The sequence below is a fragment of the Rhinolophus hipposideros genome (assembly GCF_964194185.1).
Source record: "Rhinolophus hipposideros genome assembly, chromosome: 8".
Lineage (NCBI taxonomy): Eukaryota > Metazoa > Chordata > Mammalia > Chiroptera > Rhinolophidae > Rhinolophus > Rhinolophus hipposideros.
This window is the reverse complement of record NC_138054.1, coordinates 71213947-71230876: the sequence shown is the minus strand read 5'-3', so window position 1 is coordinate 71230876 and position 16930 is coordinate 71213947. Positions and strand designations below refer to the sequence as shown.

Here is a 16930-nt window from a genome sequence, read left to right as displayed (position 1 = left end):
TGAACATCTCTAAGGTCAGCGTTACCCCTGTTCATCTGGGGAGCAGCCACGAAGCACCCAAGCAGCTTCAGACACACACTCCTCAGCCCAGGACGCTGCCCACGGGCAGCAGCTTCACTGTTCATGTGTGCCACGTATAAGAGCCACGTGTAAGAGCCGATGAAATAGGTTCTCTGGTCCTCACTCATAACACGCTTACCTCTTCAGAGCCATTGGTATTCAGATCACCTACTTCCTTGGAGTCATTCACTTCAGAACGCTGTGCCTCTATAGGTGGAACTTCTTCACTGGGACTCTCTCTCCTCTGAAGCTTCCTGATCAAGCTCTGCTGGTCACTGGAAGATACAGCGGGTCTGAGGGGAACTCTGGGAGGTCTCTGTCTCCTCCAAGATGCCCTGCTCCAACTTAGTCCCAGAATATGTGGGACATCATCTTCCGGTGGAAAGCCCAAATCATCTGCAGTTTGGAATTTTTTTAAAAATACCAGCATGGAATTGGAAGAGTCTGTCCTAAAAGCCCGGCAACTCTGGGGCCTGCTGCAGTCGGCCTGAATGCACAGCCCTTCTAGCCACCAGAGAGCGTGGCAGGCAGAGTCCTGACAGCATGCAACCCAACAAGACTGGACAGAGGGGGTTCCTTCAAGAAGCCGGAGGTGATTTTCTCCCCCAGATCTCAGGCCAACTCCGAACTGTGTCTTCACCTGCTGGCACCTGCTCTCACTGGCATCTAAAAACAAAGAATGAAAATATTTTAAGATGAAATGAAAACAGAGACTACTATTCTGTAAAAAGCTCTGAACACCAACATCCAAAGCTATTTTAAAAAACTGGTTTTTAAGAGGGTGGGAAAGCTGTCTAGTAAGTGGAACAGAAGAAGCAAAATAGAGTGTTTTTTGGATGAAGATATTTTAGCTTGTGGAAGTACTGCTCCACATTCATTGCTGGTTCCCCATCTCAATGAGTCTCTTCCACGTGGACCTTTTACACAGAACTCTAGTTCACGAAACAGAAAAAACAAACCAAACCAAAAGAGCTGTTCTGGCGCCAGTGTGTGGAGGGACAGGCAGAGTCCTACCATCTGACTTCCCACTCACCTCCACGGCATTTCTCAGGGACAGTATGAGGATTAGGGGACCAGAAGAGTAGGTGGTGAACAAGCTGGAATATTTCCCCACTGAACTGGCCAGAACACAAACTGAGTCCTCTTGATCTTTTGTAGGTTAGAGGTTCATCCACTTTCTAACCAGTTGTTTGCCAAAGCAGGTTTTGCATATCATGGTATCAGCCAGAATAGTAGTCAAGCTTAACCAAAATGTTAATCATGAGGGATTCTGCTGGAATGAACTTCCTAATGACAAGTCATGTCGTGGTAAGAAATGAAGGAACAGAAGTACAATAGTGACCTACTGTATGTAGGTTCACCTATATAACACGGTCCAAAATTCTAGCTAATACTACTTATGGATAAATTTGGGGGCTGTTGAATTACTTCAGGCATGGCATTGATTTTTCTGAAATATTACCTCACTTCTGTTTCTAAGATGAAGTAAAGACAAAGCATGTTCAAAAGTAAAGTTGTTATACAGAGTTCATTTTAAGGTCTTAGTTATATAGGTGTCTGTAACCAACTGTTGCTCAGGGTTCTAGAGGGCCAGAACCAGGGTGAGACAAGAGAGCTGCTTCGGGCACAAATTTAAGGAGGCGCTCACTCTCAGAGTCGTTTAAGTGGCCAGATTAGCTTTCCCAACCTTGAGAGTGAGTGCCTCCTTAAATTTTGTGCCCTAGGTGCCTCTTTCTTCCCCCTAGCCCTTGCCCTTTGGTTACAACACAAAGCATATTTTAAAATTACATATAGAAAATATGCAGTAGACTCAAAGCACTGAAGAGGTAGATAATCATGTATGCGTGTACAATAACTAAAAAAGGCCTATGCCTAACTGAAGCAACAACCTGCTAATCAGCCAAAGCCAAACTGATTCCTAAGAAACACCAAACGTCCAACAGACTAAATGTGGACACCAGTCAACTGAGAGATAAGAGGAAAATAAAGGCAGGCTTCTGGATTATTGAGTTGAGCAAGCGCTAGGGCAACCAATCTGCCATTGTTCTTGGGAAAAAAAGCAAGGTACACTGGCACCAACCTAACTCCAGCCAATTTGGAGGCAATTTGGGAGGTCAGAAAAAAATAAGAAAGGATGAAGAAATAGCAGCTGTGAAAAAAGTGAAGCTATGAAGAGCTACAGAAATAACCCTCACTTCTTCACCCCTCTTCCCACCCTGTAACCAATGGTACAAATCTTGGTAACCACCATCTGAGTATAGAGACTGTTGAAATCAGTTAAGTTGTTACATTAGTAACTACAGTCAATTACCTTTATATCAACTTTCCATCATTCTCAGAAGAAGTCTCTGGTATTTAACATAATGAAGAGGTCCACATAGGTGAAAACATTAATAACTTGCATTTTGCTGTAAGCCACTATTGTATTTCATTTTTTAAAAATGTACTATGACCTCCACTTTTGCCCTTAAGGGAGAAATTGCCATAGGACTTGCCCTACCACCATGAACCATTAGAAAATCAGACAAAATAGATGAAACAACTGTTTTAAGACACTGGACTATGATCCCAGAGAAAAAGAAAACAAAGAGCCCTACAACCACTTTGGGTTCCATGGAGAGGCAGCTGCAGACGACTGCACAGGGAAGATCCCAAGCAAACAGAGAGGCCGAGCTGAGGAAAGAGACTTCAGAGTGACGACAACTGGATAATGAACCCTTCAATCTTTTTTTTAAATAAATTTTACTGGGGAATATTGGGAACAGTGTGTTTCTCCAGGGCCCATCAGCTCCCAGTCACTGTCCCTCAATCTAGTTGTGGAGGGCGCAGCTCAGCTCCAAGTCCAGTCACCGTTTTCAATCTTTAGTTGCAGGGAGCGCAGCCCACGATCCCATTTGGGAATTGAACCGGCAACCTTGTTGTTGAGAGCTCAGCAACCCTGTTGTTCAGAGCTCGTGTTCTAACCAACTGAGCCACCCGGCCATCTCCCTTCAATCTTTTATTAAACAGTAATTTCTGCTAAGTGTAGGTTGAAACTACACAAGAAAAATTAGCAAACATTTTGAACTGAATGAAAATAAAAATACAACATATCAAAATTTGTGGGATGCAGTTAAAGCAATGTTTAGAGGGTCCTGTATAGGTTTAAATGCCTGTTTTAGAAAATAATAGCAATCTAAAATCAGTGATCTAGAAAGACATACACGGAGAATGTCAAGTGATGAAAGGCAGAGATTGGAGTGCACCAGCTGCAAGCTATAGGATGCCAAAGATTGACAGTGAGCACCAGAAGCTACAAAAAGTCAAGGAAGTATTCTACCTAGAGTCTCCGAAGACCAACCTTGCCGACACCTTGATTTGGGGCGTCCAACCTCCAGAACTATTGGCTTATTCAGGATTTTCTGCCCTTGCCCGGGAGAACAATTCAGAAGACAGATGGCTCCATGACTACCAAGAACCTAGATCCAGGGATCACTGTCACCTGGGATGTGCTATGGCCTTAACCCAGATTGAATGGAGATGCCGGGATGTTATTCAGTGGACATGTACATGATGCTGGAAAACTATGGGAATCTGGTGTGGATGGGGATTCTCTCTTCCAAACCAAAATTAATTGCCAAGTGGAGCAAGGGGCACAGCATTTGGTGAAGGTATGAGAAGTTCTGGCAGGTACCTATGCAGTCCAGGAGTACTGGTTTGAAACAAAGATGTCAGCCCTAAAGCAAAATACTTCTGAAGGATCTGCTCTGGAAGAGCAAACAAAAAGTGTCATGATTGAGATAGGTCTAGACTGAAAGGACAGAAGCTCCACAGAGAAGAAGCACATTACATAATGTGGGAAAGTCTTCAAATATAATTCCTCCTTTATTAGCCACGAGAGAAATCATACTGGTGAGAAATCCCATAAATGTAAAGAATGTGGCATAGCCTTTATGAGCAACTCATTTCTTTTAAATCACCATAAAATTCACGTAAGCAAGCAATCTTCTAGAGGTATTAAATGTGGGAAATTTTTCAAGAAGTACTCAGCAATTATTAATCATCACATAATTCATTCTAGAGAGAAACCCCATAAATGCAGTGAATGTGCGAAAGCTTTTTCAAAAAGAACTGTATCCTTTCAAGTCATCAGAGACTTCATACTGGTCAGGAATTCTTAAGGCAGCCTTTACTCATCATGAGAGAATACACAGTGGAGAAACGCCTTTTAAATGTTAATGAATGCAGAAAAAATTTCAGAGATAACTCCACTGGGTTGCAACATCAGAAAATCCACACTAGTGAGAAATCATGTTAGTTTAATGAATGTCGGAAAACTTTTAGGTAGATCTCAACTGTTAATAGTTGTCAAAGAATGCATCCAGGAGAGAAACACTATCATCACAGCAAACGTGTAAAATCTTTCAGGTATACATCCTTTGCTGCACATTAGAAAACTAATAGTGGAAATAAACCCTATTGGTATAATGACCATAGAAAAGCCTTTACACTTTGTAAAACTCAATTCTTACCCTGTTTTCCCGAAAATAGAACCTAGTCGGACAATTAGCTCTAATGAGTGTTTTGGAGCAAAAATTAATATAAGACCCGGTATTATATTATATTAAACCCGGTCTTATATTATAATAAAATAAGACCTGGTCTTATATTAATTTTTGCTCCAAAATACGCATTAGAGCTGATTGTCTGACTAGGTCTTATTTTCGGGGAAACACGGTATTAAACATCAGAGAATTCATGCTGGACAAACACCCTATCACTATAAGAAATGTGGGAAAGCCTTCAAGCACAGCTCAGATTTGTTGAACATCAGAGAATCCACACTAGAGAGAAACCTAATGAATGTAATTAATGTAGAAAGACTTTTCTCCAAAATTCAGCCCTGAAACAGCACAGGAAAATTTATTAACAAAAAAGGGCCTTCAACTATAGTTAGTGTGGTAAATCATAAAGAAGTAGTTTATTCCTTTTGGGCATCAAAAAGAAGATATTTAATAAATTACACATTTATCAAAAATTTTCTGTCTACCTCTATTCTGGAGAACTTCTCACTTGTGAGAATTTCAGTGTAGTATAGTTTGTACTGGTGAAATATCTGAAGAACCTAAATGTCTATCAATATGGAAATAGTTACTAAAGAATACTATGTGCAATTAAAAACAATGAGGTAGAGTTTGATATACAGCCATAGAAAATCCCCATGATACCTCGTTAATTGCAGAAAATCTATATACTATGGTTTTACTTATATTTTTTAAAATGAAGCTTTTTTTTTTGTTTGTACATATATATTATATGCATTTAAAAAGATGTGGAAAAATAAAAACCAAACTTTAACAGCAAAAAAAAAAAAATCAATGATCTATGCTTTCATCATAAAAGCTAGGAAAGGAAGAGTAAATCATACCCAAAATAAGTACAGAAAGGAAAAGATAAAAAGAATAACTAATGAAATATAAAACAGTAGAGAAAAATCAATGAAATCAAAATCTTGTTCTTTAAAAGTTCAATAAAACTGATAAAGCTCTAGTCAGATGGATAACAGAAAAAGATAGAATAGTCACAAATTAACAATATCAGGAATGAAGGAAGAGCTATCACTCCTGATTCAGTAACCAGAGGCAGCAAACTATGACCCACGGGCCAACTCCAGATGCTGCCTTTTATTGTAAATAAAATTTTACTGGAACACAGTCACACTCATTTATTTATGTTATTATCTACAGCTGCTTTTGGTCTACGATGGCAAAATTAAGCAGCTGCAACAGTTATCTTAAGATCGGCAAAATCTAAAATATCTACTATCTGGCCCTTTAAGAAAGTTTGCCGAGGGAAGCAAAAAAAAGAAAGTTTGCCAACCCCTGGTCTAAGAGAATGTACTTCTGTTTGACTTATTATTTACTACTGAATAGAGCCTCAATTTAGATGTCAACTTATAGAAGATTGATAAATTACAAATGATTTTATTTTTATAGAGATGCAAATTATTTCTGTCTGGTATAAAAGATAACCTCAAAAGTTTAATTAATAAGGCGCCCTTATTTCCCACTTAGCTATTATCCTTATCTCCTCATTCATTCATCCATTCAACAATTAGTACTGAGCATCGGTTTCATGCTAGGCATTGCTTTGATGGAGCTCGTAATTTAGATGAGGGAGACAGAGATTAAACAGACATAGTAATAAATGTAGGACTGCAAACTAATCTAAATGCTTTGAAGGAAGGAAATTCAGCCATTATAGAATAAAGATAGCTAAATGTGGAATTTATCAAACAGATACATATATTATCACACATAGTATCAAAGATATTCACTGTATGTTGTTTGAAATTAAAAAAAAATTGGAAATAACTTATATATTCATCAAGAGCTATAGATCTGATATGGAATGCACATCCATAATGATGTTGAAAAAGTAAGGTGCAGAGCAGTATGTATAGTACGCTACAATCTGTGTTGGGGGGAAAAAAAGAATATAATGTTTATGTATATTATGCATAGATTACTTTTGGAAGAATATTCAAGAAATTGGCATGGCTGCCTTTAGGAGGAAAAACCAGGAAGCTGGGAGACTAAAGTGAGAGACTTGTTTGTTCAAGAATATCCTCTTATACCTTTTAAATTTGTACAATGCACATGTAGTACTGTTTTGAAAAATAAATTCTAAAAATTTAAATAAGCAAGATTTTCAAGGCTTCGCAGGGCTCTTAGAATAAAGGCCAATATCCTTAATATAACCAACAGAGATCCTGGATGATCTGGACCCTGCCTACTTTTCTGGCCCCATGTTGTAAGATGCTTTCCCTCCTTCATTATCTTCCAACCCACCAGCCTTCTTTCATTCTTTAATTGGACCATGCTGCCCCCTCAATCTGGAACTCTTTTGCCTCCCTCTTTTATCCTGTTAACTCCTCATATGAGGTCACAGAGACCATCATTTCCTCAGAGAAATCTCCATGCTAAGTCAGGTCTCTTTCTATACTCTGTGGGTCCTGTTGCCCCTTTCCTTCAAAGCAAATATAACTATAATAAAGTTACATTTCTTTGTATGATCATTTGTTCAATATCTTTCTCCCTCACTACACTGTAAGCTCCAGGATGACAGGACCATGTCTGTTTTTTCATTTTTGCTTTCTGTTTTCAACTCTCACCACTGTGTCTCCAATTCTAGCATAGGACTTGGCACCTTACACTGTAGGTGCTCAAAAAATCTTTTTGAATTAAGGCACAACAAATGCATGTATGCATATGCATGAAGTATGTACGAATGAACAGTCAGGAAACCAGAAGGCCAGGTATCTGTTAGGTCATACTGAACACATCCAGGCTGATGACAGGACTTTAAAAAGCGATGAGGCTCATTTGCCACAATATATGAGGGGGGTGAATGACAATTGGTAGATGAGTAACGATTAGCGGTTGGATGTGGCATAAACCTCAAAGAGCAGAAGTTCTTACATGAAAGTGGAGGAGTAATGTTCAAGAAATGACAGTGAGGAGTGATAAGGACATCAGCTCCCCCTCCAAACTCAGTGGTACATGGAATATGGGAGAGTGAGCAACCATCTCCTGCAGGCGAGAGAGAAAACAAGTGTCTTTCTCTAAGAAAAAGCCAGGTCTCAGAACATTCCCCATCACTCATGTCTTAACTAACAAGTCTGAGTACAGAGAGGGTTTAGTAACTAAATGGATTCAGTTAAAAAGATGGGAAGGGAGGGGTGATAAGTGCGAGTGAGTTGAAAAGCACAGGAATGTCAAATCAGACTCATACAAATCATAATGGTTAAGACACTTTATAGCAAGAAAAAAGGAGACAATGGAAAAAATATGATGAGGAAAAGATGACAGGATTGCTGCCTATCCATCTTTGGTATAAAATAGTGAATGTTTTGAGGCAAATCATGGAGGATATCTTACCAATGGAATTTCAGGGGAACAGATTTAGGGAAAATGGTGAGATTTATGGGGATTACAAGGTCGAAGGGAAGGTAGCAAAAAATTCGAATTCCCAAAATACGGTGACAGAGGGGGGTATCATAAAAGGAGAACAGACCTCCGGGACTGTCATGCAGCCTCTGGGAGAGCGCCCTGATTTTCCCGTAAGTACCCCCGGGCGGTCTGAGAATGTTAAGGCAGTTTCTGGAGCTGTTAACCCACTGCCTTCTCAGACCACCGGTGCTCTGATAATAAACGCTTATTCTAGGACCACCCTTCCCCCCCCCAAAAAAAAATCTTAATTCCCTGGTTGTTGCTAGCAGCTGTGGTTAAATCCAAATCTTTGAAAGAGGTGATAAAAGCATCGGTTGGGGGTGGGAGGAAATACAAGATTGGTTTGTCCTACAAAGGCCTTTTGCTTCCATGGCTCCCTGAAAAATGTCACATAAGCTATACAACTATCTGGTAGTATAAAAGAGAAACATTTCATAACTCAAACATTCCCTGCTTTATGAGGTGACCTGGAAGCCTCAGTTAGAGATCTCATCCATTACTCTGGCTGAGAGAAAATGTTCAATGAGAGAAAAAACAACCTGGGGGTTCATACAGGATGTTCCAGACTCTCCCTACTGCACTTGTAACTCTTGATTGCTGTATTCTTAAAATTATTACCAACATTTAGTCATGGGTAAGATCTCTGATTCATGTGAATCTTATCTGACAATTGGATCCTTTGTTGTAGCTTAAGAGAATAGAGCCTGGGAGAAGACAAATGGTCAGAAGTCTTCGTGACCATGAGTAAAAGAAATGTGAGTTCTGAGGAGATTAGCTGGCTACTATGTTACTAAAAGAATTAATCCCAATAATTCCCAAAAAGAGGAGGAGGTACTCTGATCTCTTAGTTTACATGTTTAGTTAGTGGGATTTTGACTGAGTTATTTTTATTTTATTAGATATTTAATGTTCCTCCATTACGTGTTCAATAATAAAAATATGGGGAGGAAACAGTTCTTTTTCATCCATCCATTGGATCACTTCTTCCTCTTAGATGATTAAAAGATGATTAAACATCTCAAATGATTGAAAGACACGGGTTCTAGTTTCAACTCTAGGTCCATCATTTACTAGTAATTTAACCAATGAAAAGTAATTTAACCTCTCCAAGATTCAATTTTCATTGTTGTTACTCTTGAGAAAGGGAGTTCACCAGAGCAGGAAGCAGGGAATCATTTGTAGAGTCAATATTGGATTCCAGATGTAACTTGCATAAAAGGTAAGATGAAAATAAGCTCCAGTTTTAGCTCAGTTCCTCTCCCTGCCCACGCCACCATAGCCTGGCTCTGCGCCCAGGGCATAAGCAAAAGCATTATTAAATCCTTACTAAAAGGGCTTACAGTTGGTGGAACCTTGGACTAAAAACCCTTCGGGAAAGTCTGAAACTCACTGTTGGTAGGAGCATGTAGAAAGCTCACTCAGGTTGACAACAGGGGGCAGAGCCAATCCCTTTCTTTCTAAACCACTGCATAGCAGAGAGTATAGGACTCCCTTATGTATTACCTAGAGGATCCCCAAAACAGGAACTAGCAATTCTTACTTATCATTACCACCTCTCAGACAGATTCTAATAAATCTGGCACAAAATCTAGATCGGGTTTCATAATTCCAAGCAGCAGAGTGGAAAAGTCTATAGAATATATGGATTATTGCCAGAAGGAAATTCACCAAATACTTTCAGAAAGCTGTGAAAAACACTGGAATTATTTAGAGACAGTGCTGTTGCCTCTGGCATTCTTAAATCTCAGGTAACAAGCTTGACTTCTCCAGCTAAATTGGAAATTGCGCTGGCTGGCAACCAAGAGGGAAACAGAGACACAGAATGCCCCGTCTTAGGAGCCATATTGTTAAAGTCATTGGGAATTCACACTTTAACTGAATTCATCAAATTGTATCCCAATGGAAGGGCTGGGATGGTGGGAATGAGAGTAGAGAGAATGCCCCACCAGTATTATTCCAAAAAAAAAAGAGCAGTTGGTAAATTATTTACTGGGAGGGAAGGAGGGAAAGAATGGCAGCAAGGGGAACCAAGTTTCTGTGGGAAATAATACATGATTAGGTAGGACATCTTATAGGCAAAATGTGCACTCACTTTTAACATTCATTGAAACTAAATTTTTTTTCATGAAATCTCACAATTTTATAATATGGTCAAGAATCCATTCACAGCTTTCCTTTGATAATTATAACTATAATGAACTGTTATCAAGCAGTAGGCAGAAGTCTTAAATTTGGTGCTGCAATCAGTGACTGAGCTATGGCGCCACACCATCTGTCTTTCTGTAGCTACCATCAAAAGCATGCATTCTCTCAGAAGCAGTGGGTCTCAGCCAAGATGGCTGCCACATGAAAATGAGACAAGCCCGCATATTATCAATCCCCAAAACAACTCACAGGAACTGTTAAAAAACAAACCACCCCGGGGCACCCTTCACCTTCCTTTTGACAGTCAGCACGTCTGTCACCCGCACACCCACTAATAAACACATACAAAAATGGTTCCCCTTTACACTCCACACCAGTTCCCTCATGCAGAGGTTAGCATATTCAGAAAGCCAGGCAGAGGTGGGTAACTAATCCTCTGAAGGGCACAATTAGGTATTATGAAGTTTGGAAAAAGTCAGGGTAATAACCATTGCCCTCTCTCCTTTTCAAAGGTGCCAACACTTTTTCCCTCAACTGCACACCGGCTAGATTGAAAGGTGGCAGCAGCCTCACAAAGCAGTCCTTTAAAAAGAGAATAATTATTACTCATTGCCTTTGCTGTGTGCCTCGCTTCGTTAAGAGCACAGTTTGTGAAATGCTATGGTGTAGGTGATTTGCTGAAACTAACAGCTAACAAGAATCAGTGGGCTTTGGATCCATATTCTGACTACTTTCCCTTGACTGTAATGTTTCCATTTTTCCCAAAGACCATTCTGATCAAAAACAAACACCCCATGCAACTAGGGGCCAACAGATACCTCTTAGCCACTATTCACGTTAACTCTTTTGATTGTCTGTGCTAGATGGAGGAAAAAGCATCCAACGACTTGATCACAAAACCTGAGTTTTATAGCACTTCTTTCTCTAGTTAATACTCTCAGAAGAGGAAGTCCTCTCCTATAAGACTGTCACTGAAGAAGCATCAAAGTTACTGACTGTGGCAAATTGTTAAAGAGAAAAATAGTACCATAGCATCTCCTTACAGGAGAGCAATATTTATTGGCAAAAGAGGGGGAACTATTCTTTTAATCTACCTTATTATTAAGGCAGAATAACTATCCTTCCCAGGTTTAAAGGAACTATGAAAACCACCCTCATTTAATCTTGGTTTAATGAGAAAATACATCCAATCTCCAAGGTGAGGTTCATAAAGAAGGCTCATAAAACTGAGTTTAAAATTTTGTTTTCAAAAGAAAACCCCATATCAAGATCAATACCCTTATTCCATCTCACTCCATCTTCTGACCCCCCAGCCCACAGTCTGTTTAAGGCTTCGGCCCCTAAAACAAGATTGCCTGGAATTGAATCTCAATCCAGTCACTTCACTAGCTGTGAAATCTTGGGTCAAATATCCTGGTTTCTTCATGTGAAAAAAATAGGAACAATGGTAGCAGTACCTAACTCACAGGGTTATTATAGATATGAAAGGAGACAGGCTATGCAAAGTACTTAACACAGTGCCTGGCAAGTAGTAAAAACTCAGTAAATATTAGCTGTCATTACTTTTGTTGTTGCTATTACATTTCATTTCAGCTCAGGTATCACTTCTAGAAAGTCTTCCCGAGATTCCTCTCTTCTGCATACTTTACATATACCTCTACCATATTTCTTTCACTGGATCCTATCTGTTTGTCTCCCTCACACACTCTGCCCTCTTTAAGTGCTAGGGTTCTATCTTGTGTCTCTTTATTTGGTACACAGTAGGCATTCAAAGAATTATTTGTTAATTTTAAAATTCTACCGGATATTTAAATAAATTTGTTATTTTTTTCAGACTAACAAAATCTAGCAAAAGATGTCAGTTCCAATACAGAATTACTTGAGTTTGAATCATTTGAGTCAGATCCTTAATGTTAAGTAATTTCCTTGGATAAAAGGAGGGAGGGACAGGAGAGAAGATCAAAGTTCCAGTTCAGTAAGAAATTAGAAAGAGCTTTTGGAATTAAACTGGGGAGAACACTGGCTGGGACGTATGATGAGAGATGTGCAAGGAGAGAAAGTGAAGAAACGCCAAATGGATTAAGAGGACATAACTGAATCTAACATAACCATCTAGGAAACAGCCTTTCCTGCCTAAACACTAAACTGAAAAATGCTTTCAAATCTCACAGCAATCTTGCCTCATGAAAGGACCAACCAAATTTCAGTTCCCTGAGCTATCTATTTCAGAACACTCCACTTTACTCAAAATCAAGATGCGCTTTCATCATGGAACTTTTTGAACAAAGCCAACGGTGGAGAACAGCTTCCCAGTTCCCCTAAGCAAAGAGCCATCCGTCACTGATGACATCTAGAGCCACTCAACTGCCCGTCTCCTGAGTAATGATGAGAAAAAGAAAAAAAAAAACCTCAAAGTTCTAGTCATGTAAGTGAAAAAATGGAAACGGGTCTATCACAATCCTAATGCAGTGAGCTTCTGATACTTATTAATCAGAAGTTTGCATTAATTAAATACAGTTGCTACTAAGTTTCAAAAGACCTATCTGTTAAGGTTTAGTCTAAAGCCATTTTTACAACGACAGTTTTAATGGAAACACTGGTGTAGCTAAAAATAGCTCTCCATAAAATCGCCTGTTCAGAAATGATTCAGTCATCAAGGGCTTTATAATATTTAAACACAGATTGGAGCAGCTGGGTGGCTCAGCTGGTTAGAGCCGTGCTCTGAACAACAGGGGAGCCGGTTCGATTCCCGCATGGACCAGTGAGCTGCTCCTTCCACAGCTAGATTGAAGACCACAAAGAAACTGTCGCTGAGCCACCAGAGGGGCGGCCAGATGGCTCAGTTGGTGAGAGCACGAGCTCTCAACAAGGTTGCCGGTTTAATTCCCCCATGGGATGTTGGGCTGTTCCCCCGTAACTAAAGATTGAAAACAACAACTGGACTTGGAGCTGAGCTGCATCTTCCACAACTAGACTGAAGGACTAGGACTTGGAGCTGATGGGTCCTGGAAAAACACAGTTTCCCAATAAAAAAATTAAAATTAAAAAAAAACCTAAAAACTGCATCTTTCTTACAGAACCCCAGGCAGAAGTGCAGTGACCTTTAAAAAAAAAAAAGGCAGATTGAAGGCAAAACTTTTTTTAAAAAATCTGTAACTAGGGGGTTACATTGCTGCCTATGATATACTCAGAATCTCCTGCTTCGCCTTTTCTCCCACCACCTTATGACTAAAAGACTCTGGAGAATGCTGTCAGCAAGGAGAGCACGCCTCCAAGCCATCGCGTGAAGGAACCCACACCTCCCTATGTAATACTGTCTTACTGTCTTTGCACTTCAAAAATCATAGGGATAGAATGAGAACATAAACTTTGGCCTGTACAGACAATAATAGTTCTAAAAAGAAAGGGCATTTTTTTCTGTGGAGAAAACCACCTAGATGTGATGTCATGAATCTAGCAGTTTCCTGTACAGCCCACTGTAGATGTTATTGTAATGAACCTGCAGTTGATTGCTGTCTTTGACTGCAGGGCTAATAAATTATTTGCATTCACCACAATCATACCAACCTTCTTTTGAAACCCACACAGTGAACCCTGAATCAGAGCACTGTTTTGTTTTTTGGGGAAAGTTTTTTTCTCTTTTTTTTTGCTGGCTGCTTTTGTTGTTTCTAAAGAGAAAGCCATTTAGAGGGCTGCGGCAGAGATATGTAAGTTAAATAAAATAGCAGTAAGCTTGAGAGGAAGTAAGGAAATCATATAGCAAACCATGAAGTGTTATTTCAGCAGATGTGGCCAATAGAGGAAAAGTTTATGTCAATTTATCCATTAAAAATATCTCTTTTTGGAGTATTATGTAAGTGTCATAAAAAAAAACCTGCAGTGGGCTGAACTGGGACATGTGAGGACTCAATACAACAGAGCTTCGCATACTTAAATATCTCAAACCACTTTTTGCTTATAGCAAATAAAATGCAGAGCTACAGATGCTTTCTCATCTGTGTGTAAATGAAAGCGAAACTGTGAGTAGTTAGTATTCTTAGAATTTTTGAGAACCAGTTTATTTAAATGAAATCAGAGCCAATCTGTATCTGTACAAAAATAATTTTCTTAGGGCTCTTATTCTCTAGACTTTACAGTGCTGTACACACTCTTCCCTCCAACCCTCCCTCTGAGATAAAGAAGTAAAAAGAGTTCTGGGGGGTAAAAACCACTTCAAATGAAACCGGGAGAAGGAAGTTCAAGGAGATTAGAATATCACTTGTGTACCAGCCTGCTACAGAACAGGGTTCAGCTCTTCCCTGCCCCACTCTTTGTGTTCCCATAGCGCATCTTGGAACTTGTCATACTACTTTATGTTTTAACTCTTCTCTCTCTGCCTCCATAGTGTGAACCCTGATAGCAGGAACTCGGTTTTATTTACCTGAAGACAGTGTGACCTGAATGCTATGTACCTATAGTATGTACATAATACCTAGATATTAATTATCATTAAGTGATTTGAATTAAACATCCTAGAGAAGGTATTAAAATTTGGTAAGCATATTTTAAGGCATCGAATATAAGACAACACATATAAAGAACCTAGGATCAGAAATGTTAGAAATGTGTAATCTAGTTAAAGGCATCAACATAATGCAGCACTGACATTCAGAAAATTTGGTATTGTTTGGCTTATTTACTGCAGACGTGTGGCTTTTAATAGACTTCATTTTTATAACATGTACTTCTATGTGTCTTTCTCTTATAGCTCCATTTTCAAGTTGATTGTAATTCACACATTCTACTAACTGAAATACAAATTTGGGCAAAATGGTCAATATTCCTGACTACCAAATTATCTAGTATGGATTCTCTCTAACCATAAAGAAACTGGTCTTTCCTTCTCCTCATCTATAAAATGCCAGTATTCCTCTGCTGCTTCAAAGGTGACATTAATTCTGGGCAGGGCATAATGATATCCAAATGTGTCTCAATGTGTGTCTGTCTGTCCCTCTCACACACCTCTCTCTCTCTCTCCATAAGCACACAGGAAAACTCCTGAAAACATCAATACAAAGGGCCTTCACCCTTTACTTCTTCCTCTCCACTGACAGAGGCAGCCATGCTGCCAAGGCAGCAACCCTACGTGAATATGAACGAGTGGAGGTGAAACAGCTCAATCAAAACAGCTTGGGAAAAGGAAAGGGGGTATGCTTGACAGCAAAAGTCTCCATGGAAAGGACAGAAAACTTTTGCTTCTGCTTTGACCATCCTGGGCAAATAACCCTGCTCGCGGTCTGCTTACCTGAACTTAAGAGGCCAAGCACTCCCTTTAACCTTTCAGAGAGGAGTGGTTTGCAAATGCATGGTTATTTGAAAAGTGCACTGTGAGAAATTTCAGGGTGCAGCTTTAAGCATACTCTGGAGAGCACAGCTGGGAGCGAGTTTGAAAACCAAGCAGTTAAGAGACTGATGAAGTGGAATGCACAGGTAGAAGAAAATCCTGCACTGCTTCAGCCAGGGGCTGCTTTGCTTCAAGCCAAAAGCCACAGACTGACCCAGCAGGATGCAGATTACTCAGCTTTCTGAAACGGAATATGGCTCTTCAGCTTCTCTCTACAAGGCTGCTTCATTTGTTCTGATTAAGACTCACTCATTCCACTTCCATAAACCTCCAGCTGACTCAGGTTGCCCTTAGTTCAGGACAATAAACACGGTATCCAAAAAAAAAAAAAAAAAGAAAGAAAAAGCCCAGAGGAGCCATTTAACAGGCAGAATGGCAGTCCTTTTAAATTTTTAAACTTGATTCTGAAATTAAAGCTACAGAAGTAAAACCAAATCAATATAAAACTCCCATCTCCCAGGTCTGATAATACTAGTCATTCCCCTTAAAACCTAAAAAAGAGAATCCATGAGCACACATTTATTTCAAACTCAAATGTGCTGCTTGGTTTAGAATCAAAGCATAATATTAAGCCAGTTGGAAGAAAGAGAACATTCTTTAAAATACTGTCATTTGCTGGGAGAGTTTAAAAGGGGAAATTGGAGTGAGCTACACCGGGCACCCATCTTTAGGGGCAGAGTCTGCGGTTGGTGGAATTTCAGACAGGCCAGCATTCTTCTCTGCTTTTGAATCTCCTAGGACAGCTTCTGTGATGGTCAGTGCACCATGCAGGGACATTATAATTCCTTCTTATCTTAGGGTATTTTACAGTTTCCTTTTGTGATTGACCAGAGAAGTTCAGAATTACATAATTTGCTGTTCGCCAGATGCTAAGCATTGTAACTGTTCACCTAAGGGCCTACATAACAAACCTGATGCTAAAAAAGCAGGAGCACTCTGATGCAGAATAGATTTTCAAGAGTTGACTGACTGGGTATATTTAATACCCATGAAATCACCAGAGGACACACACTTCCAAATTGGGGGCAAAGGATGCAGCTGTAGCACTTTTTCCAAATCTCCAGATAACCACACTGCTTGTTCAGGGATGTGGGTTACTAATGGTGGGAAGAATGGGCTGGATTGAAAGAAAGCTGGAGACATACTATATTGCAGACAGGGCTTCACCTACGTAATTCTAAGCAGAAGGTTGTTCTATTGAGACATCAACATGCCTAATCTCCTACATTCCTAGGATTCTATAAGGAAGAGTGGGTCCCTGTCACTGAATTACCTTGGGACCCTAGGGAAGTCTCAGCCTCCTTGGTGGAACTCTACATACCAGTAACATCATCCCTCTTACAAAGAATTT

General features: G+C 39.7%; 1 protein-coding gene across 3 annotated transcripts in view; it reads right to left on the bottom strand.

Annotated features, from left to right (window-relative positions):
* The window catches only part of KIAA0319L (KIAA0319 like), an 86927-nt gene that overhangs the window by 57500 nt on the left and 12497 nt on the right, over positions 1-16930 (bottom strand). For all 3 annotated transcript variants that reach the window (XM_081057545.1, XM_081057544.1, XM_081057546.1), the window contains exon 3: positions 200-726. In XM_081057545.1, coding sequence (XP_080913671.1) covers positions 200-726 — 527 coding nt within the window. The remainder of the gene's footprint in view (positions 1-199; positions 727-16930) is intronic.